The 24,154-nt window shown below is 38.2% G+C and overlaps 2 protein-coding genes across 4 annotated transcripts in view; one reads left to right on the top strand and one right to left on the bottom strand.

Moving 5' to 3' along the window:
- Positions 1-7: 7 nt before the first annotated feature.
- VPS37A (VPS37A subunit of ESCRT-I) lies at positions 8-21,097 on the top strand. 3 transcript variants are annotated; one of them, XM_030449545.1, is made up of 12 exons: positions 8-234; positions 4,007-4,081; positions 4,880-4,994; positions 5,830-5,930; positions 6,883-7,099; positions 8,151-8,221; positions 10,269-10,396; positions 10,484-10,542; positions 10,634-10,702; positions 12,527-12,670; positions 12,920-13,000; positions 13,170-16,941. In XM_030449545.1, exons 1-11 carry the CDS (start codon positions 107-109, stop codon positions 12,998-13,000), a joined length of 1,188 nt encoding a protein of 395 aa, XP_030305405.1. In that variant the 5' UTR covers positions 8-106; the 3' UTR covers positions 13,170-16,941. The 3 variants fall into 3 exon arrangements, with proteins under 3 accessions (XP_030305405.1, XP_030305406.1, XP_030305407.1); XM_030449546.1 differs by lacking the exon at positions 13,170-16,941 and adding an exon at positions 20,574-21,097 and having other exon boundaries at positions 14-234; XM_030449547.1 differs by lacking the exon at positions 8-234 and adding an exon at positions 367-447.
- Positions 20,645-24,154, bottom strand: part of MTMR7 (myotubularin related protein 7) — a 44,670-nt gene continuing 41,160 nt past the window's right edge. Inside the window, exons 12-14 of the mRNA XM_030449544.1 lie at positions 23,438-23,578; positions 21,514-21,640; positions 20,645-21,028 (exon numbers count right to left, since the gene is read on the bottom strand). Of these exons, the coding sequence (XP_030305404.1) occupies positions 20,669-21,028; positions 21,514-21,640; positions 23,438-23,578 (628 nt within the window). The 3' untranslated portion in view covers positions 20,645-20,668. The remainder of the gene's footprint in view (positions 21,029-21,513; positions 21,641-23,437; positions 23,579-24,154) is intronic.

Raw genomic sequence — 24,154 nt, forward strand, 5'->3', positions numbered from 1 at the left:
GAGGGGAGGCGAGGCGGTGCCGCCGCTGCACGCATGCGCGAGCGGTCTTGCCCGGGACGCGGTGCCGCCGGTAGCGCCGCGCCCGCCGGGGGCTGCCGCGGGGAGGATGAACTGGTTGTTTCCCCTCGCTAAGGGCGGCGGCTCCTCCTCGTCCGCCGCGCCGCTGCCTGCCCTCACCAGCCTCCAGCAGCAGAAGCAGCGGCAGATCGAGTCCCTGCGCGGCGCCCACGCCTCGTGAGTGGCCGCGGCCGGGGGGAGTGGGGGGGGCAGCCTGTGTCACTCGACCCAGGACCGGGGCCGCTGGGGGCTCCTGTGGGGCCGCGCCTCGGGAGGGCCTCGTGTGTCCACTCCCTCAGGAGCGCGCCCCGTCCCCTCCCGGGGAGGCCCGGTTCGGTCCCGCCGGCCCGCGGATGTGCTTGTAAACAGGAAACCACGGCTGCAGTTCGGGTCGGCCCAACCCCGTCGTGTTTCGGGGCGGGAAAGGGGGTCCCGGGGGCTCTCGGGGCTCCCGCGAGCCCGCGGCGGGATGGGGGCTGCGCTGGGGAACCGAAAGCAGAATTCGGTGCCGGGCAGCGCGGGGTGTCGGGGCCGGTTCGTCCCCCCGGGCTGGAGGTGTGTCGGCCTGGCTTGGCCGGGTGATCGGGCTGAGGTCGTCGTGCCCGGTGACACCGGGCGCCTGGCCGGAAAGTGGGCTAAAGTATTTATTGGGTTTTAAGGTCTGTAAAGAGATGCAGGTTGCGTGTGTCGGAGTAAAGCCCTTTCTGGAAAACGGCTGTATGGTCGTAGTTCTTTAAAAGTTAAGGATACAGGAGCTGCTGTGCGTCGCAAAGGTCGTCAGCAGTGGCATGACAGCCTTGCTGGCTCTACAAGGTGTTTTTCTGATGTTTAGTCCTAACTTGCCCACAACAGACTAAGTTTCGTAGTAACTTGTTTTATTTCGATCCTCACCAGAGTCAGGTGTTTTTTTCCTGTTCAACAGCCACACTTTTTTACAGCAAAATGCCTTCCTTTATCCTGAGATAATCTAACCCATCAATATGTTGCTGTTTTCCCAGAATTTCTGTCATTTAAGAGTGTCAGCTTTTAAAAGCTTCATATATTCCAAGTTATATTTGCTTTTAACATGTGAGCATTCATCATGCTTCCCATGGTGTCTGTTGAAGTGCAATGATAGATGCCTTCAAAACAATACAGAAGAAGGAAGGAGAAATTTCTGTTATGTCAGACTGGAGCAAGGATTGTAAGAAATACTTCTTTCTGAGTTTAATAATTACAGGTCACTCATAACCCTAATGTTTTTAATTACTACATGGGAAACATAAGTATGACAGTATTGCAAAGCATGGTTGCTTGTTTAAACTTAAATGTGTTCAGAGCTAATTTTACACATATTTTTAAGAGGTGATTTGCTTTTCTAAGAATACACAGCAGCTTGCCTAACTAGAAGGTTTTTATGGACTGACCTTAGTCTTTCAGTTTTACCTTTTTTTCTCTGCCAGGGAGATGAGCTCACCCCAAGATAAGTCCTCAAAACAGGTGATCAGTTTTTGTCAAAGTTAGCTTGCTAAACTTGTCTAGTACCTGTTTGTGCAGGCACCAGTTCAAGCACAGGCAGAAAGGGAATGGACCCTGCAGTCAGAGACAAGGGGCTAGGGAGATGTTAGCTGCTCAGATGTAACTCTACAGCCATGTAAACTATCCCCCTGATCTCACTTAAAAGTAGGTGTAGAAACCCATAAGAGTAGGCAAGCAAAGGAGTAAATTCTGGCAGTGTACAGTTTTCATTAGAGATACCTATTACTGAGTAAATCTCAGTAACAGTGCCTCAAATTCTGTACTTTTAAAAGGGTATGTGTACTTGTGCAAGTTTTCAAAAGTACAAAGTTTTTTTTGACTGAGACCGATGTCTTAAACACTCCATAGCACCACAGATCTGTGGGATTGCACTATGGATTAAGCATTGTGACAGCTTTGTTTCCTAAGCAATGATTAATAAATGTCATTCTGGTGTTTGCCTGAGTAGTATATTTTGTCGTTCATTTATGTGTGTCCCACCTACTCCTTGCTCAAATGCTCAAAATAAAGTTCTTGTCATGGCATAGCTACCTAAGTTAGGTGAGCTTGGGTTGTGGTGTCTGTGGTGCCCAGGTCTATGTGACCTTGTTTTCATTAAAGTAGCTAGTCTTCCTTCTAGGATTCCTCATAGGCTAGAAGCTTGAAATCAAATTTTTGTGTTTAAAAAATAACTTTCATATGTTTGCTGTTGTTCTAGTCAAAGTTAAGAACGCATTGTTTTTCCAGTTTACTCATTCTTACTTGGGGAGGGGACAACTTAAGTTTATTGAGTCAAGGCTTTAGGAGGTTATAACAGTTTTGGCAGCTCAGTGAGATTCTGGATTTCTCCTTTTCCTCCTCCCTGTTCTCCTCTTCTTCCCCAGTTCCTGTAGGTTGTCTGTGTGAGGTGGGCATAATTATGTACCTTCTCAAAAGGATTTCATAGCAGGCAATTAAAATTGGAAGGAACATGCACGAGAGATTCTGGGAAGAGTCCTGTAGTTAAGAATGAAAGGGCTGTTATTTTGGTGTGTGTTAAATCACAGTAGAACCTTCCCTCGACTCTGAGATGAATTCTCCTGTGCTGAAGATAGCTGCCAGTTTATTCAGTGTGTGGTTTCACAGTGAAAGAGCAGATCCTGAGTGTCTGTGGGAGGAACAAGGTTGGGCCATGGAAAGCAAGGTGTATAGCTAGGTTTGTGTATTTTCAGAGCTCTGAAAACTAGAACTTTAATTTCTGAGTGCAGATAATGCTTTGGAGCGATAGGAAACATACCCACTGCTGTGCTTAACACTTACTTGCTGGTAGTATTTTGGGGGGGGTTTGCAAGGTGTTTTTGAAGTGGGGCACAAAGAGGCATTTTGGCAACACCTGGCTTCCATTGTTCCTGATTGGAGCTACATTCCCTCTCTTTATAAGGGAGCCTTATGTGAGGGAGAAAAGTTATTAACCAAGTGTAGGCAGGAAAAATACATGGAAGAAGAATTGCTCTGCTTTTGAAGTTTGATTGAAGTATTATAAGATGAAGCTAATTTTCTGCCTTCCTTGCTCTCTCAGTGCCAGCTTAGGTACGTTTGTATTGTACAGAAATTTTGCTTCTGAACTATGTGATGTACTCCTCCTGCTATGTATTCTTTGGGATGCCACCTTTCAAAACAGTCTTGCTGTGCGTACAAATTGTAGAGTGCTTTGAGTACTGAAATCAACTTCCTATTATTGTAACTGATGTAAAGATTTTTCTCAGTAACTTAGATGTAACAGGAGAAGCAAATTTCCATCTTAGCATATTTCATAAGATCCATGTCTCTTCACTCAGTGATTCTGGGGCTGTCTTCGTGCTTGAGTGTCACTGGATTACAGAGTTTTAAATTGTTGCAAGTAGCTTTTCTCCAGATAATTCCTGAAAATACCTGTGTAAGTGCTTGGAATTCGATGCACATGGAGAAATCTACTATTAAATAGTAAGCTAATCTATTAAGGAAGAAAGCCTAGTCTAATGTATGCTACAAATATTGATCTGTAGGCAGTTTTGCAGAGTTGGGAATACTGAGTTTGAAACCAAGTGCAATGCCTTGGCAAAGTAAATGTTTTACTGGATAAGATTCAGTATATTTCTGTTTTAAAAATCACTGATGTGATGTCTTAAGTTTGGCCAGTAAGTGGAAAAAAATAAGTTGAGTTTGTCGTCAGATCAGTGAATATCACAATTTCATTCCTTGTGCTCATGTATGAGGTTTAAAAGTTGAATCTACTTTTTTTTTTTTTTTTTTGCTTTAATCCTTACAGGCTTCAGAATACTGTATTTAATATCAACTTACTGCAGCATTTTCAATTCTATTCTTACAAGGCTTTTCAAAACTTTTTTTTTTTCCTTTTTTTTTTTTTTTTTTCCTTTTTTAGGCAGTTATATTGACCAGGAACTGGATGCTAACAATTTTTTTTCTTTGACAGGATTGCAGAAATTCAGAAAGATGTGGAATATCGACTTCCATTCACTGTAAACAACTTGACAATTAATATTAACATGTAAGTAGAGTGAGACGTCTCTGTGCACATCTTGAAAATTACAATTTTTCTTAAAAAGTAGTAATAGAACATAAATTGCACCCATTTCATAATTTATTTCAGGAACTGTAATCTGGATTTGCAATAGCAATTGTAATGTTCATAATGAAACTAGTTCTGTACAAGATGCAGAGATGCAGCTTTGAAAGCAGAACTACTTTGCTGTGCTCAGCTCTTAAGATACCTATATGGTTTTAGTTAAAGGTAAGTATGAGAGAACACTTGAGGGCTTTTGAATCCCCTACTGAAAAAACAAATTAGTCATTTGCTGTAACTCCTAAGTCTTAGCCCAGTGAAGCTTCCAGATCACAATACAAGTGATATATTGTAACAGTTACTGTGGATTTACTTTGGGAGGGAAAATATTGGTTCTATTCTGTTCACAAGTGTTTTATTACTTTATCCAAATAAGTTGCCTGATGTTCTTGCAGGTTTACACTCCATTGTTTTTGTGGTGATAATATTTGTATTAGAAAATATTGTCATTATGCTACTGTTTTTTCTTTGCAGACATAATTGCTGCATTGTTACACTATAATTTGCCCCTTCAGTTCGTGGAAGTCTGTTGTTCTAATCTGCCTGATGTCTAATTTTGTAACTGAATAATCCCTTTATGCACTTTATTCCCTCTAAATTTCTCTCTATCTTCTTAAAGAAAAATAAGTTTATGTAATCAATAATACTTTTTCTTGGCAAAAGAAGCCAAGAAAACTGTATCATGGGATGTAGCTGTAGTAATGATTATTCTTCTATTTGCAGCTTGCTTCCACCTCAGTTTCCTCAGGAAAAACCAGTCATCAGTGTTTTCCCACCTGTGAGACATCATTTAATGGACAAGCAGGGAGTATACGTGACCAGTCCATTAATAAGTAATGTATGTCTAATTTGTAGCTTCACACATATCTATGGCTAATAGCAATTCTAATACGTATCATACTAGATTATTCCTAGGATTTCTAGTATAAGAAAATTAGTACACAGCCTAATCCCTCTCAAACTGTATTTTGATGGGTCTGAGTAGTGTTGAGTATATGTCTATTACTGCTCCTGTTTCTGAGTTGAGTATTCCATATATGTAAAACTGTTCTAAGTTTTACAACTTTCTTGGAAAGTTCGTATCACTTGTCTTGTTAGTGTCAATAGCACAGTTCTTGTTTCTCCAAAGTGTATTCCAAATAAAAAACAAGGATGCTGTAAGGCTGTTTTGTAACATAGTTGTTTCTACCACAGATCTGCTAGAAAGATGTCAATGTTTTAGCTCTGATGTTCAGGATTTTAATATGCTGTTCCAACAGCATATTGCTTTGTTTGGTATTTTTTCTTTCCCTTTTCTCTGCCAACAAGGATGTGGTTGGGGTTTTTGGGTGAGGTTTATGGGGAGGTTATGACTTTCAGAGAGCAGTTAATGCTTTTTGTCTCAAATCTTTCTTATTTTTTTTTCTTTTTTTTCCCCTTTCATAATTTTCCCAAATGAACATCAGAAATGTTGTACTTGGTTGATCCTCCGTTGATAAAGAAATAGACAAAAGACTTCCAGTTTCTGTTCAGTTCTGGTGGCTTTATCACTTTGGATCTTTACATTAGCTGGTATCTCTGAAACAGTTTCCAGCACTGCCATGTGGGGATAGTAAATGGTCAAGTTCAGCACATTTGAAAATGTAGGATTCCAGGCATAATTTTTCTTTTGCATTGCGTTTTGTTTTTACCAGTTCACAATGCACTCAGATCTCGGAAAAATTGTTCAAAGTTTACTGGATGAGTTTTGGAAGAATCCCCCAGTTCTGGCTCCTAGCTCAACATCATTTCCATAGTAAGTATCAATACATATGATGAATGGAATTGTATTAATGTGTAGTATTTTAATTTTTTAAAAAGAGGTGAAACTATGTATTAGGAGGGAAGGAACAAGAATAATACAGTGGTTGTACTGGGAAACACAGGTTCCCTGACCTTGTACAATTTCTTGTGCATTTGTGATGGCATGGAGTTTTGTGAAAAAAAACCACTACCTTTCATAGGTATTACTTGATCAATGTGCTGACATAACTTTGTGTTTCAGTTTTCTTGGAAAAGAATAAAAGTTTACATTATCAGGTTACATCTTGGATTTGTTGTAGATCATGACCTGACCTGTTATGTTTCTTCATGTTCTGATCATAATCTTTCAGGCTTAGAGGCAGCTTCTCTTGCACAACTGTTCAGCAAAAGTTGTGCAATTTATATAATTGTATTAAATATGCAGAAGGAGTCTGAGACATTCCAGCTTTATCAGTGCAGCTCTGGTTCCTGTGGCTGACAATGATAGTGGGTTTAGACACAGCAGCAATTGTGAACTTAAAAAAAAAACAAAACAAAACATTCCTGTTATTATGTGTATTGCCCAAGGTGTTAAATGCTGTGCCCTAAATAAGAATGACTGTACAACACAGATACATTTCTCAGGACTTTTAGATTGAAATAATTTAAATTTGTGTACTCATAAATTTTTGAGAAGTTACTTTCTTACTATCAAGAGAGTAACTGTGTGTTTGGCTGCTCTATAGGAATATACTTTAATGTAGTTGTATTTTATGTCTCAGAATAGGATATAAAGTAGACTACTACATTGGAAGTAACTGAGACGAGAAAATGCTAAGTTCATGGTCATTAAAAATTCAATCTTAAGTCTTGTATGTAGTCTAGTAATTGTAATTCAATTGGTAAGAAATATGCTGTGAGTAGTTGTTTGCTCATGGTTGTGGTTTGTGTTTGTTTGTCTTTAGCCTTTACAACAAACCAGCTGGAATTCCTCCTTATGCTCCTCAGAGGTTTCCATTTCTTCCTCCATACCCAACTCAAGAAACAAACAGAGCAATGGCAGCCGTGCCAGTTGCTGAATCAGTTTCTTCAAGCTACACTCCAGACAAGCCTGCTGCTCCCTCTTATGGCTTGATTACTGATCTGCCACTACCTGTTCCAACAGCAGAAGCAGTGCTTCAGGTCTGTGCTGAGTTTTCATGCCTAAGCTGTCAGACAGTGGGTATAAGTTCCCTTGAGGGCTTTTGGGCCATTGCTGCAAAAATCAAAGGAACAGTCTGAGTGACTGCACTTCTTGTTTTGCTGGTGCTAGGAAAATGAAACTGTCATTCTGGCTTTGAAAAGTTTTTTAGAACAAACTTTAAATCCTTAGTTTCAGTGAAACCAGTGTTATGCTAAATATCTTTAAATAGATTTTGTTGTTGTTGTTATTGTTTTTGGTTTTTGTTTTAATTGGGGCTGCATTCACCCGTAGTGCAGCTATGACTGCTTCTCCAGCCACAGAATTATATCCTTTTCTCTATATGGGATATCCTACGCAGAACCTATCAGGCAAGAATGATGTGCAGTATCAAGCCTTTATGTATAGAGTAGTTATTTCTTGTTTTCATGCTTAAAATAGCTTTTCTTCACAGATCTTGCATGCATGTACTTTCAAACTCCTCACTGGTAACAGTCTGGAAGGATTTTTTTTTAATCTCCTCCAGAAACTTTAAATGTTTGGTCTTTCATCAAATCTTGTATTTAGGATCAAAAGCTTTCTTAATTTTGGAAGACACTTTCCTGGGTTTTTAGAATTTTAAATTTCTACGTTCTGTGAAGACAGACTTTTTTTCATTGTCTAAAAATATTTTTTCCCCATGGGGTTAAAAACCATGTGGAAGAGATAATGTCCACCTTTTTCTCTGTTTTCACTTCCCTAAGTTACACTTCTCCTGTCTGTTTTCTGGGTCATCCAACTGTTGTCAGATGGAGGACATAGCAAGACAGAATTATTTTCCTCTAAAATGGAGTCATATTTTATGACATGCCACACCAAACATCCTCAGGTATTTTGTTGCCATGGCTGAGTTGAGACATCTTTCTTTTGGAGACTAGTGCTGCTGCATCATACTGCTTTTCTCACTTTTAATACTGCTGGCAAAATATTCATCTTCAGTTTTAGATTACTCAAATTAAATATCAAGAAACTGCTCTTCAGAAATCTATTAAACACTTATCAACTTCTGTTTAGGTTGGTCAGAATGGATTTACTTACAAGATGCCTGATGTTCCTGATACGTTTCCAGAACTCTCAGAACTCAGGTAAATTTTCAGGAGGCAGTATACCTTTCTGTAGTCATTAAAAGGCTTTTGTTGCTGGGCTGCAGCTGATTTTTGTCAAAAGTCTGTGTACATCACTGAAAAAAAGGTTTTTGTAGAAATTAAAAATAGGACAGTTTCCACTTACCAAAATTTTAGATTTGGAAACCAAGCCATCCTTGTATTCAAATGAGCTGCTTGCTTAGGGTTTTCTCTGCAGGAACAGTTCATGATTCAGCACCAGAAAAAAGAGCATTTCTTTTTACTTTTCCTAGCTATCAGTGTTCTGCTGTCTTCTGGGGCCTTGCCAGGATCTTAATTTCTACTAATACAGTAAGTGTAGTGTTTGAAGGAGGAAATGGGATAAGGAAATGGACTTGAGACTGGTTCACAAATTACATTCTTTTAAATTCCGAAGGACTGTAGCGCAGGGTAAACAGCGGATTACCTGGAGAGCAGCTCAGCTTGTGAAAGGAATTTGAGTTAGATGAATCCAGGAGGTAAACATGCCAGCTGTCCCAATTTAAATTACTTCCACATCTAAATGCTTCATGCACATACTACATAACTATTTTCATCAAAAGTGTTATTGTTCCTAGCAATTTGCTCTGGTCTAATAAGACAGCCTGCTAGATCAGCCTGGGAATTAATATATTACAAATTACTTGTTAATTCTGAAAGGGTCTTAGGAGACTTTTTTTTTCTGACCACACATCTTGGTGGTGTCATAGCTAAGTGATTGAAAACTCTGTCCTTTCAAAAAGCAGACCTTTGGCAAGGACTTCCGAATTGTTTTTTTTTAATTTTTTTCCCTTGCCACCTTCATAAGAGCCTGTCTAATTTAGCTAAATCAGCTGTAAGTTCTAACACAATTCCCATTATGTTGTAGAAAGTCAGGTATTTTGGGGGGAAGTGTAATTTCTTTACTAAAACATTCTAATCAAGTCCCTTATTCTGGTGGTGCTGTAGTTAAATCACAAATATGTATTGCATCTGTTCTGAGCAGCTCTAGTGCCTGTAGATGGCAAGGTTTTGGTAGTTGGGGCTGCACTGGTGACTGTTGTGAGAAGGGAGCAAGGCACAGCCAGATTGGCAGCAGACCCAGTGCAGAAGAGCTGAGTTGATCAGTGAAGCAGGTGGTGCCTCTGGGAAAACACATTTTTGAAAGAGCGAATGCTGTAGAGGCAGTGCTTATTGAGAGGAGGGGGGGAAAGTGTGAGCATCCTGTGAACACTAAGGTCAGGGAAGAATGGTGTTTTGGAAAGACTAGAGTAGAGCCCTGTAACCCATGGAGAGGACTGTGCTGGAGCAGTCCCCACTGCAGTCCATGGAGGACCTCATATTGGAGCAAGCAGATACACCCTGAAGGAAACTGTAGCTGTGGAGAGCTCACACTAGAGCAGGCGCTCCTGCCAGGAACTGCAGACTGTGGAGACAGACCCATGCTGGAGCAGGGGGAAAGTGTGAGGAGGAATGAGCAGCAGAGTTGAACTATTACTGACTGAGTGTAACACCTGCAAGCCCCCTTCTCCCCCCAGTGCTTGGGGTGGGGAGAGGTAGAGGTGTTGGGAATAACAGTGAAGTTGAGGCTGAGGGAAGAAGGGGTGAGATGTTTTAGGTTTTGTCTTTCTCAGCATACAATCCATAATTTAATTGGCAATAAATTTATTTTTTCCCAAGTTGACTGTGTTTTGCTTGTGACTGACTTTGGTAAATGATCTTTCTCAACCCACAAGCTTTTTTCCTAGATCCTGTTGAGGGGAACTAAGCAGCTGGTGTGCAAGTTGGCCAAGGTCAACCCATTATAGTAGCATTAAAAATCACCCTATGGGAAGTAAGGCTTGAAATGAAAGGTGCTTCTTAACACATTGCTTGTTAAGCTCACTGCTGCAGATAGAGGAATCCACTATCCAGTAGAATAGGAAAAATATCAATTGGTGTGTATGTGTAAAGTCCAAATAAATGCCTCCTGTTTTGGCAGAAAAGTGTAACTCTAACATGCAGTGTTTGCTGCTAGCTTTAAATCTGCTTTTTTTCTGTTTGAATGTAGTATATCCCAGCTGACCAATATGAACGAGCAAGAGGAAGTGTTACTGGAAAAGTTTGTGACCCTACCACAACTGAAGCAAGTAATTTCTGATAGAGATGAGTTAGTGAAAAGCATTGAAGAGCTGGCAAGTAAGATGTCAAAACATACAGCATCTGTGGCTGTGTTCTGCAAACTGAATCCTTTAAAAAAGTAGTAATAGTGACTTTATTTTACAGAAAAAAATTTATTGCTGGAGCCTAGTCTCGAGGCAAAAAGACAGACGGTGTTAGATAAAGTAAGTGAACAGTAAAATCTTTTTCAGAAATACTAGTTGTAATAGTCTGTTTATTTCAGGGGGAAAACATTCTTTTTCTTCTTCCTTCCAGTATGAACAACTCACACAGATGAAAGCAGCCTTTGAAAAAAAGATGCAAAGACAGCATGAACTTAGTGAGGTATAATCTCAATATCCTATTATCCCGTGAGAATACTTAAACAAAACTGAAGTTTTTATTTGTATCTTTACCAAAAAAATTCTTCTGGATTTATATGATACAGATTCACATCAAGTATGGAATAAAATGGGATGGAGTGCCTAATACTTTGAAAGCAGAACAGTGTTATAATTGTTGGTTTTGAGTTGGTTGTTGCAGGTGTTTTTAACCCTAGAGTGGATGCACAGATGGACAAAGGGCATGTGATAAGCATTTAGAGCTGTTCTTAAGTACAATCCTGGGTCTTACCAGTTTTGAGAATAGAATGATTTTAAAAGATTTAATTAATAGTACCTGTTTAACATAATGGGCTGGTAAAACTGTACCCGGGGAAGCCATTGCTTTAGAAACTTAAATTCTGTCATTCACTGAGTATGGTTATTTTGGGTAACATTATATGCTCTGTCAAAAGTTGCACATTCTAAAGCACAAATAGGGTAAAGTCATTACTTTAAAAAACAATTTGGAGGAGGAGAATAATTTCTTAATATGTGTACCAGGATATGCATTAGAAGATTTATTTTTCATAAATCAATTTCTGCACTGAAATCTTCACTGTTTGTAAGATTTATCATCTGAGAATATTAGTCCATCAAAATACCATACATAATACCTGAATTTCAAAATGCCCAAAATACCCCAAAATAATAAGGAAAAAGTTACATGACAGCATACCAATCTTTTTTCATAGATAACCTAAATGATTTAATGTTTTCTCACTTGAGTATCAGAATAGTCTGGCTCTTTAGGCTTCTTTTCTGTGTGATGCAAGTTGGCTTTAAAGTTGAGAAATTTTGTATTTCTGTAAGAAACCACTCAGGAGCAGGACACAGTACCCCCCTGCCATATTACCTTTTCTTTCTTCTGAGCTAGATTTGGTTATTCAATTTAATGATGGTTAGGAGGCTGAGAGCTGGGGAGTTCCAGCTGGATTTTTGTGCTGGCTTTCCACATATGCTGTATCTTCCATGTAATGATGTTTGCTGTGCACCTGGTATCTCCTGTTATCTCTCCTTCAGTGTTCCAGACAAGTATTTTTACAATAATGTGAATTTTAGACATAGTTTAATTTTGCACAAGATACATTTAAGAGGAAATTTCTGATTAAATTACAGTTCTACAGAAGCATGTAAAATACTTTACATGGGGTAGATGAAGTATCTTTCCAAACATGTAAAATCTATAAATATCTTAATTTTGCAGTTCTGTCTCTGTACAAATTCCTACTGAAGACGTGACTCATTCTGATTTAATTTCCTCAAGATATTAAAAGAAAAATAAGTAAATTATATGCAATAAAGAGAAATAAGGTTTAATGTTTATAAGAACAGAAGAATGAGCTTACTGGTATAGATTAGCAACCCATCTGCTTCATGAGTAGGTGCTTTACACCTTTTTTTTTTTTTTTTTACAATTACAGTACACTACTGAGTTCCAAAGTAGACCCTATTTATTGAAGATACTTAAAATACTAGTTCTACTCAGAAATAGGGCACTAAGGAACTTGTCAGATTTCTAAGTTGGATGCTTTCTACAGTGTAGGGTAGAAGTTAGAAAGCTTTATACATCTGTGAGAATGACTGAATTAAGACCAAATCTAGCAATGCTTTCCTTACGTTATTCTTCCTAGTTAATAAGCTAGGCTGTTTAAGCTTCATCTGATAACTTAGGTTTTATGTAATAACTGCTCTACTCATATATGGTAGTTATGTAGTCATTTATCATCTTAGAAGTGTAGGTTTTGATCGACAGTTTAATGTTACATAGGAGGTTTTATTTTCTTAGAGTTGCAGTCCAAGTGCTCTGCAAGCTAGACTTAAAGTAGCTGCTCATGAAGCTGAAGAGGAATCTGACACTATTGCAGAAGACTTCTTGGAAGGCAAAACAGAAATAGATGACTTTCTTAGTAGTTTCATGGAAAAGAGAACGGTATGTAATATATAAATCATTCTCATCTGAGAGATATGCATAGTGAATACATTGTAAGCTTAGAATTTGAGCAGTCCTGTGCGACAGAACAGTGCTTTAGTAAGCTTCAACAAAAGAAGCTCTGGTTCACAGGGCTTTCCTCTTTTAAAAACCATGCGAAATAGCGAAATCATTAAAGACAAACTGCAGTATGTATTGTAAAATTCCTTTCAGAAATTCCTTTTCTGATGTCTGTGTCTTGTTTTGTAGCTCTGCCACTGTAGACGAGCCAAAGAAGAAAAACTTCAACAGGCAATAGCAATGCACAGCCAATTTCATGCTCCACTATAGGTAAACTGCTGTGTTACAGTTTGTGGTGAACTATAAATGGATTAGTGCTTAGTGTTCTAATAATGCTTTCTGTGGAAATCAAATATGTACTGCATCTATGGTTAGTTTTATTTAAAACGTAACTTCTGGAGTAGTTAAAATGTCTAATTCTGGAAATTTGTCTTTACAGACTTCCTGCAAAACTACACCTGTCAAGAGAACGAGTGAAAAACCCAATAAAGCACACTTTTTAGTAACTATTATTTGCAAATAAGCATTTCATCTTGTATGGTTGTATTTATAGAAGAGATTGTATACGGAGTTGGGATGGTTTTTGTACAAATTAGAATGTCCCTTTTCTATTCTCATTGTACTCAAGAATCCTTCTATTGCAATCTTTGCACTAATTGCTTGTATTTATTGTTGATAGTTCTTATTTACGTTCCTGCTGCTATACTCCATTACTCAGAGATCAAGTATCTAAACATGGAATTTTGACTAGCTTTTTACATTTTTATAAAAACATAATTCATATCTTTTGTATTTTGAACTTTAAACATAGATTTTGCTTGATCTGTGGAAAAGTTTGAGGTAAGTCATAATAGGACTTTGGAAACTTGGTAATTTGAGATTGTCAGTAGATTCAGAAGCTGACTTTTCTTGAAGCCAAAATGTTTAGGAGCAAGTTTTTTTACTTCAATAATGCAAAACTAAGTATAGCCTGTATTCTGTTTTGGTTAAGTAGATTTGGATTAAGCAAAAGATGTGTTGGAACAAGTTATATTGGAATCAAAATAGAATAAATGATCTCTGCTTAGATTTGGTATGTTGCTCGGTAGCATTGATGCACTTGCTTTCAGGAGTGGCTTGGTACCTACCACTGTATTTAATTAAACAGAATTTTTATCTAAGAATTTAACTCCCTTTTTTTTAAGTAAAAATAATCAGGTCAGCCCCCAGTTTCTGTTTTATTCAATATGAATATGTTTGTCATATGAGGAACTCAAAAGCGCTTTACAAAAATGAGTTCTGAAGCTTTTTGTGAAGTGTAGTGGTTATTACTTCCAAATTCTAAGGAAAAAAAAAACCTAATTTGGCTGAAATTGCATAGTGTGTTAAGGCCACTGATTTGATTTGGAAGTGAGACTTAATTCTGCCTTTTAATCACAACCTTGCCTCTAGTCAGCTGACTTTTTTTAGGATGGTGGTGTATCTGGTGATAATGGATAGGACAAAGTATTCTGTAGGAGAAAAATACAACCCCTTAGTACATACCTGAATTTTCTCTATTGCTCTTGCAAAAAGACACTTCCTTTTTCTTAACCTTGTCACTGCGTTAGGTTTTCATAGAGACAGTCACGGAATTGCATTGTACAGTTCTGAGAGATAAATAAGATAAAGCACTGATGAAGTAATGTATTGGGAATCCTACTTCTTTGTTTTCAGGAAGCTGTCTGGAGATAAACCTCTTAGCCAAGACACTGCCTCTTTGTCACCTAGATAGGGTCACAGAACATCACAGATCCAAGTCTCAAACTAAAGCATGTCAGTCTAAGTGGGTGCTTTTTTGTGTTGCTCATCTTCAGTCAGTCAGCCCTACACTTTGTGCTCTTTTGACAAAATGCAGTAAGGCATTTCTTCTGAATTAGAGTAAATTTGAAAATTATGTAAGTGCAATAAGTGTGTTGCACAGACTAGTGATTCTTCAGAGGGGGCTTTAGTATCAGCCCTGTCATACTTTACAGTACTGTAATTGTCTGTCTTCAGCTACTGACCTTCAGGATGACTAACCTATTCACTGGTTTTTGATGGGGATTTTCTTTGAAAAACTTACCCAAGATCTGAGATCAGCTGTCTCAAGAAAATAGAACTATGGTACAAATCAAAGAAGATACTTGGGTGCCTGGAAAAATAAACTGGTTGTAAGTGCTGTGATTAAGCAATAATTACTTAATGCAAGTTACCAATAGTGTCCTGTTCAGGGATATGAAAGTTTTAGGTTGTATCTTTCCTCCCTTTGTGTTCTCTCTAGTGTTCCTATTCTTAGGATTTCCACCTCTATATTTTAGCTCCCTTTGCAGTCACAAACTCATCCTATAGAAAAGAAGCATAGAGGTCTCTGTATTTAACAGTGGTGTAGTGGGTTAGCCACAGGTATGCTGCTCACCTGCAAGAATGGCCAGCCTGCTTCTGGCCCTTAAAGAACAAGGCAACCTGCTGCTCGTTTGTTATTTTATCTTTTAGTTGTGCCAATGGGAACATTTTTCCTTACAGGTAGTCACAATGCTTCCACCAGAAGACCTATGGGAACACTGATAATAGCCTGTCAAGGGCTAGGTTTTTGGCTTCTAGCATTCTAGTAGTTCCCAGTTAAGCACATTGCTTATTTTGTTTTGCTGAAATGTGGCATGTAGGTATAAATCCAGCTTTAAACACTTCCTTACAAAGTGTAAAAGAATGGCAGCTGGTGCTAAATGCGTATTTTAAAAACTTCTGAAATGTGTCAGGTGAAGCCTTTAAGCAATCTGGAATGATTGGCTACATACAGTGACTTGTTTCTGGAGAGAAACTTGCGCTATATCATGCTCCTGTTGAAGTGTTCTGCCAAGTGGAAAAGTGAAATAAACAAGCAAAAAATACAAGATTAAGGGTGAGGGTACATCCTGTATTGTAACTGCTAATTGAGTCTGGGTTTGCCTAATTTTAACATCTGATCTGTTAAATGTTTTCTATAGCTGAGTTTAGGCCTCTTGTTCCTCCATGAGTCAAGCAAGTACTTAAATCCAGAACTGAATTCTTCACATAGCAACTGTAACTGATGCTTTTGCAGACCAGAGAAATTATAAAATGTAAGTCTGAAATGAAGTAGGTCTCATTTTAGGGTGAACTTGTGTACAACTGGTGTTAATTATACATTCAGCTGAGTCTTTTAGAAGAAAGGTTTTTGTAGATTTCACAGTCTATTTGACATGCTAATCTTTATGAAAAATGAGTATTGCAGGTAGGTATAGCTATGCTAACCACCACAACAAGCAAGAGACTGTAAATAAGTTAGTTCTAAGTAGTATCTAATGAGCTACTATAGTTCTGTTTGCTCTGTACCTACTTCTGCAGCTTGGCCACTTTGGACTTTGACCCAACACAGAAGTTTGAAATCTCTTAAGACTTGTTTCTGTCCAAGTTCTTACTACTCCTTTCAAAGACTAGGATAATTTTTTTTTAGAAAAATTTAAGAGAATGTCAGGGAAAACAGAATTAAAACTCTGGCAACAAAGTTAAATCAGTTATCACAGCCTTACTGTGTATATCATTCTGCACAGTAACTACTGTAATTTGTTCAACCTAAAATAAAGTCTTTGGGATTTTTGAAAAATCTTGTAATTGTCTAAATTACAAATAGAGTTTGCAGGACTTGTTGGGTGGATACAGAATTATGCTGGAAATATGCAGTAAGCTACTCAAGGACAAAGTTTTAATCTTTGTGTGTGGTGATTTGAGCTTTTCCTGTTTAACCCTTTCAGCAGCAGTAATTGCTGGAGTCACCTTCACAAAAATGGGCTTTCAAAACCCATATTGCATCTGTGGCTATTGCTTTGGCAAATGTCTGGTCTGATACCTGTAGAGATCAAATTTTTATGTAATAATAAGCTACAAGGAAAGCTTGTACAGCAGTAATAATGGAATACCTTAACATGAAACTCAGTTTATATTAGTCTTTGGAAACAGAATAAATCAATATGAGTTATGCTGGCAACCAGAAAACTTAAAAATGCGTCCTTGTCTGAATTCTGTCACAGTGATTCCGTTGGACCCATAAGGTTTCGTTGGGTGTCTTTCCAGAATGATTTATCTCAGAAGACCACTAAATTTTATTTAAAGATTTAAGATTATCTGGTTTGCTGGCTCCAGGTGCTTTCCTGGCAATTTAAATAATATAAATAAAGCTGAATGCTTATTTTACCTTTCCTTCTCATAGTCCCGTTCTTTGGCATTTTTGGCCTCTTTGAACTCAAGGTTTGCTGCATGTTTGGCCCAGCTCTTTGGTAGATTATTCATGTGCCTTAGTACTGTGAGAAATTGACCTACTTTTAACTTGCCTGACAACATGCTCCTCCCTTCCCAAATGAACTCTCAGGGACTTACCTGTCCTCCTTGGATTTTTCAGACACTGAGGTGTTCATATGTCTGCACTACAGAGTGTAAGGGTGACCAGCCAAGCTAAAAACTGCACTGAGTCTTCAGCAGCCCATTGTCTCAGCTGTGATGTTTGTGACAGACCTGGGGACTCTGTACAGACTAGGGCCTTGTCCACATAAAAGCATCAAGTTAGCTTACCAACAGTGATTAAATGGTTATCTTCATTGCAAAGACTGCTTCCTTGTTGTTGATGGGTCTTAATTGTTATATGTTTGTATTATCAGACATCTTATGCTGTGTAAACTGGTGCTCTGGCATCTCGCTGTCTTCAAGGGAATGTGGTTCCCTGCCTAACTGCTAATTTTACAAAGAGCTTTTGCTCCCTGCTTCCCTCCTTTTACTTTTATTTTCCCCTTTTCTCTCTTCTTTTTATGTCCTTCATTCCTGAGTTGTGCCCTCCATCTTTTTAGTTTGTTTCTCAGCTTTCTAGAATCCAGCACCAGTTTACCACCTTTGTCTATGTCCTGTATAGAGCCACCAATAAAAGCAGCTAGTGAATACATTTTCTTTCTGTTCTTTAGAGGGTGATGTTTTGTAGAGAAAACTTGAGCTGTTTGATCCCCTTGCCTTCAGTGTCCTTTAGATAAACTTTGTCATGCTGAAGAGCATCCTGAACCCAATGAGGCTGAAATTACACCACAAGTCTATAACGTTTTTCTTTCTTTTCAGTAGTTTCTTGCATTCTGTGTGTGTCCTATTTTGAATTACAGTGGGCTCAGGCCCACCCAAGGATTTGCAGCAGAGGGAAGATCCCCGCAAGGCTGCAAGAAATCAGTGTAGTTTGTATTGTGGTTTTCTCATGCTTGTTTTGTTTCACATTGCATTAAAAAAAAAAAAAAAAAAAAAAAGAAAATAAAGGTAAGTGACACACTCCCATATAATTAGCTTGATTGACAGGAGCCTCAGTTTTCTTAGTTACCAGTTGTAGATTCCTCCACAGCTTCAAGTCTTGGATTTAAGTATCAAAGCAGGGAATGTACAAAAATCCCATTATCTCAGTGACAAAGAGCTCTTGACTTAAAGGACAACTGTAGTACAAAAACTAGGAAAGCAAACCTTTGTTTCATTCACTGGTGTTATAAACATAACACTAAATTACCTTAGTGTTTATTTGAAAGTGTTTCTCAGCAGGGTAATGCCACAAATACATGCATTACAATGATAAAGCAGTAGCAGCTAATGCAGTATTCCAAGGACTGAAAGAAAGATACATCACAGGGGGATGCTTAGTAAAGGCATAATATAAAATGTTGATATTTTAGTTGTAAAGCTAGTCACAAAGAGTTTCATAAGTGACATAAAGACAGTGCTCTGAATTTGCATATATTCCTGTTCTGCATTTATTTCTAGATGTAGCTAGGAGATTAGAATACCAGCATACACAATTTTACATTTTAAAGGCATACAATATTATTGCACTGCTTTTTTTTAAACTTTGTGTTTAGGCAGAATATTTGTGTGTTTAGTTTTCCTTGCCGATTTTGCAGCATGTTTCTTTAGTTTGAGAAAAAACCTTTAAAATGTCCTTTAATACCATAAATTTTAAAGGCTATGTTCAAAATACGAAACATTTTAAAAGTGCAATTGAAATGAGGGGGTTTGCTTACTAAAAACTCACTAAGATTAGAAAAGAGAGGGCTGGATTATCAACGGAGTATAAATTTTAGCTGTATTTATTTCAGTTGAGCAGTGATGTATCAGATTGAGAATCTGGCCTTTCCAGTGTAACATTAAGATCTATCTTGCTTGTAGGAACTGACGTGCTCATTCAAAGACAGCAGAGCAGCTCCCTTAAGAGGATATTAACAATACTGAAGCTCACCTACTCTTGTTTAATAACACAGGTTCATAGAACAGAATGAAAAGCCATGCCATAAAAGCAGATTGAATAATAAAATTTCCAGCTTCTAAATTGAGGTATATTTATATCATATAATTCTGCCTGTAAGTCTGTATTTGTAGTAGTATGAAATGCAATCAGTAAATGTACAGTACTGCTGCTTTGCTGTACTAGAGTTAAATACCAAATTGTTTCCAAGCAGGTAAGAGCAACCATATGAATTAAATTTCACTGCTTGCTTTAATTAAAAACAACCAAACAAAACCAACAGAAAAAACCCAACAAAACCCAAAACAAAACAAAACCCACAACAACTTTGATGAATTACATCCTGATATGGAAGCCTCTTTTAGTGAGTTTCAAAACATCCCAAATTTTAAACAATTTTCAGTGGTTTACTTCCATACATTAAATTATGAAAGCTGTTACTCCTATGCCTAAATGCCATGAAAATTCTCAAACCAAACAAGATTAAACTTTTTGTTGTGGTTATCAGTCTCCTTCTTAATTGAGCACTGCCATGCGCTGTTTGGGGTGGCAAGTACTAAAAGGGAGGATTTTGGGGGGGATTAAAAAAAAAATTGTGGTTGTGGTTAGTGTATTTTGAACAGTAACATTTGGAAGCATTTTTATGGGTTTCCTTTAATCCTGACTGGAGTGATGCTTCCAGAAGTGACTTTTATAAGTGATTTTGGATTCCCTGTTCTCTCTACTACGTGTTCCTCATTCCACTGCAACAAAACACTGACCAGTAGCAATCAAAATAGGCTGGAAAATTTGGGATTTTATATTATTTTTGAACTTTTCTATCTCATGTAGATGGTTTGGAAGAATGGTAAGATATAAACGATCAAACTTGAGAACAAAACATTAAAGAGGCTAAAGTGTGCTACCTAGCATACCTTTTATTATGGAAGGATGCTTTACCACAAGGGCTGTGTAAATATTAATATAGTCCTTGAAGTTTTGCTCACAGAAACTACTAAACTTCCAATACTGGTTGAGAGTTGGAGTACAGATAATATCCATTCATGTGCAGCACCAGCAGGAACTTTTTGCAAGATCAAATCTTCATTTGTGCCCTAAGCAAGCATGTCCATTTGTTAGTTTTGCTTTGCCCTAAAGGATTCTAGTAGAAGAATACACAATTGCTGGAATTAAAAATATAACACCTTCCGTGAGGAAAAAAAAAAAAAAAAGTGAAGCATACACACAGAGACTGAAGGCAAAAACACTCTACAAAAATAAGTTTTGATTGATTCACCAGTAAGGCTATTGCTAATGAATCTTTACCTTGTCCCTGTGTGTAAGAGAATACTTTGGAATTGCACATCTTTGGAGACAAACTTAATTTGTACAATAAATAAGTGTGGAAATGTACAAAGTAAAGAATAATTATGTACAGCATTGATAAAACAAACACCACATTGGCTTAACTAAATGTAACAGGAGATACTACCTTTCTTTAGCATTGTCTGAAAGCTAATAATGGCTTGTTCTGCTTAGATCTTGACTTACACAATTGCACAGTTCCCTTTCTTTGGATTATTTCTTTAGGCCACAGACCTCTCCCATTCTTCATCTGATGAAAAGATGCCATTCCAGACTGAAAGACTCAACTGGATCTGGATCCTTGCTGTTGTGAAGGTATTTCAGACTGCCAGAAACACAGCCTCATCTGAATCCTTGCCACTGTCTTCACTAGGCAAGCACCCACCTCCACTTGGGGACCTGCAGCTTAAGTCCTCCACACCAGACTCCTGATCACTGTTAGCTGAGAGGTCAAGATCAGAACTTTTCAGGTTGTCCTGTGTCAAAATCAGGGCTGAATCTTCTTCATCCCCTTGTGAAGGACTCCGGGATGGGAATGATTTCAGGTCGTTGCTATACTCCTGGGGAGTGTTGGCAATGCTGTTGTTGGAAGTAGTAAGCCCCAACTGTTTGCTTCGGTCTTGTTGCTTACTCTTGACTTTATTACCATTGAATTGTGATTTCTGGAGATTGGCCAGTCTCTGAAATAAAGGAAACAATGTATATTACATAGACATGTTTAGGGCTCAGTAAGCCTCTTGTATGCCTTTGCCTTTAAAAAAACAAAACAGAAAAACAAAAACAATCCTACAAAAAACCCCTGAAGTTCCAAGACCAACCCAGTTGACACCCTTTAAAAGTGCCTCTTTGTATTTCTGGAGTATGCAAAGTTCACAATTTTTTACTAACCAATGCTGAATTACAGCATCCTTCTGAGTCTCATAAGGATATACATTTTCTTTCAGGGATAGTACTTGTGCACCAACACAGGTAAAATTTTATACCTAAAGGGAAAAAGTCCATTGTTGTGTCTTAAATGCAAAACATTCATAGGAATTTACTTGAGAACAAAGGTGATGGCTGAACATCCTTATGCTGGAACAGGATGTAGCATGTAGGTGACCATAGAGTGTGAGGAACTGGGTTTCATTTACTGAATAAGTGGGGCATCAAGAATGTTTGTTACCTCTCCTAAGGCTTCCAGCTCTTCTTCCAGCTGCTGGGTTTCTTCCTTCACTGCCATCAGATAATCAGTAACTGACTGTCGAGGGTGCAGACCCTTTTCAAAGCGGTTGTACATACCACTCCAGAACCTGGAATTGATGGGAAAGTTGGCAATTTCCATGTGGCCTCAGAAGACTTAAATACACAGCTGTGGTTTTTTCCACACAATCCTAAATGACCCACAAATGGATTGTTCCTAATTGCAGTGCATACATATAAGCTCACTGAATATTTGGTAAAATTTGTGGTTCATTTGCATTGATTCAGTCCTGAAGATGCAAGTCTGTGGCCATACATGGCTTGAACCAATTCTGATACACAATAGAGAGGTGAATGTACCTTCAACTTAAATCACATGGCTGGCAGTGGGTCACTGGACACAAACTTTTGCTGTATTACTTTTTTATTCTAAGCTACAGGCTTTAGAGCCATGGTGTCTCTAAGACAGCCAACATTTCATATTCATAGTTCTGAACAACCACTTCCCATTAAATCACCTTTGAAATTCTGTATGTATGGTTTTGTCTGGGGCTGGGAGAGGGGTGAGGGGCAGCTAGTTAACAGGTTTTTTGCCCCTGTAAAGAAGCATCAACAGTAATGAGTAAAAATCAAGACTAAAAAGCAGTAAAATTTAAACTGCTGTTTTAAACCAGCCTATGGAAATTGCATGATGCACATACATTGCCAAGCTCCATTCTGCTACTATGGAATTACCTGACAAACCCTTAGTTAAACAGCTGAATTGGTTTTTCATTTTCAGGAGGAAAGGACTCGAACTGGAAATCTGTAGCTTACTCTGCTACTCCTGTATTGTCTTCCAGGCAATCCAAGGCCACAGCCAGGCTGAGTAGGTAACCAGTTCACCAGACAGGTTAAGTAATGCAGAGACTTGCACTCAGCTGCACTCGGATATTTTAGGAGCATGTGCATGCTCCTTGGTTGTTTAATATGCCTGCCCCAATAGTATACTATTTTAAGTCACATTATCTTGTAAGTTTATCACTGCTAATTCATGTGTGGAAATAGTTATGCAGCCAAGTAATTCCATTCAAATCAACAAGATTATTCATCTGATGAAGGCTCTGCAGTATCAGTTCTTCTCTTATAAACCCCCCCTATCCTAAAGAATATGATCATGACTATCTTAAAATTGGTTTAAAGTAGATGTGACTTGGAATAGTAGACATGAAAGGATTCAGTAAATGTCATTTAGGATATTTACTTGCAATCGGAAGCCAAACTGATCAGTTGTACTTAAATCACAATTTTCATTAATTTCTTATTGAGTTCTAAAGTTTCTTAAGATTAATGGCACAATTAATTACTCAAGTCAAAATGTCAATACTAGCTTTTCTAAAACTTATTTTTGTTTCATTTAAAAGAAAAAAATCAATCAAAACCTACTATGGATACTTCTGGTTATAACTCAGACATGGGGAATTCTGCTTTTTGTTTTACTAAACACTTGTTTTAGCAATGAAACCATATGATTTCTTGAAATCCCCTTTATTTTTGACACCAGTCACTCTAAACAATCACCACAAAATCTTGAATGGAAGGTGTTTAAACAACTTAAAATTTACAACCCACATATGAAAAGAGGACTGAAGGGGCCATTTCTCAGTGGAAGAAGTGAGTACCATGAAATTAGGGCACACAACTATCAACATAGCTTTAATCTTAATCTTCTTTTCAGACTAATACTCAGTTGTAGAATGGTGCAGAGGTGTTGGCCGACTTACTTACACACAAGGAAACACATCCCATATGAGACTGAATTTACTTTCAGTAAGCTACCTTATGGAATGACAAATACTTAAACACAAAGGCACTCTGTTCTGTACTAAAACATCCCACAGTTCTCAGTAGTAAGTAATATTACTTACTTGTACAAGAAGTTGCATGGGGCTGTCTGTAGGCTCAGGGTGCCTTGGGATTGACTGTGGTCTGATCTATACAAAGGATTCAGGTAATCAGCACGATTTTTCCACAGGTGAGCCCAGAGTGAATATGTTCGTTCTTGGATTCTGAAAATATATGAAAATACATTGAAGTGTATAAGTGTGAAGCTGTATACTACTGCTACAGATAAAGTTTAGATGTGACATTCTGTTGCTCTGTACTACTTCTTTACAGTCAGCTTTATACTTCCTTAACAAAATTAAAGTTATAAATACAGAAGAAGAGAGACACATATTCCCTTATTGGTCACTAAAGGCAAAATCCAACCCATCTTCCACAAAGCCAGAGCAGCTGGAGAGAACATGGAGAGATGGGTTTCTCTGTGAGATGGCAAGGATCTTCCATAAAATTCATTTTCAGACTGATCTGTACACCAAGGGAATTCCTGCATTTAAAAGCACTCCTACACCATCGAGCTGCACTTTCACGTGCCATGAGGTGTCAGGATGTGATGACCTCTGAAGGCTTTGATTTTAAAAGGACAGTGGCACTGAGGCTACTCTGGATTTGAGCAGTGAAAGGGATCAAATGACAGCAGCAAGCAGTAACTCCCACCTTCCTCTCATTACTATTGCTCAGTCTGGATGCATGAGAGAAGCAGCAGGCATCATATCTGAGGAGCCTGGGCCCCAGGAAGCAGA

Source organism: Calypte anna, chromosome 4A (genome assembly GCF_003957555.1).
Source record: "Calypte anna isolate BGI_N300 chromosome 4A, bCalAnn1_v1.p, whole genome shotgun sequence".
Classification (NCBI taxonomy): domain Eukaryota; kingdom Metazoa; phylum Chordata; class Aves; order Apodiformes; family Trochilidae; genus Calypte; species Calypte anna.

Coding starts and splice junctions, on each gene's coding strand:
- VPS37A (XM_030449545.1), top strand. CDS start 107: ATGAACTGGTTGTTTCCCCTCGCTAAGGGCGGCGGCTCCTCCTCGTCC. Junction 7,100..8,150: donor CAGCAGAAGCAGTGCTTCAG/GTCTGTGCTGAG, acceptor ACTTCTGTTTAG/GTTGGTCAGAATGGATTTAC. Junction 10,397..10,483: donor AAGCATTGAAGAGCTGGCAA/GTAAGATGTCAA, acceptor TTTATTTTACAG/AAAAAAATTTATTGCTGGAG.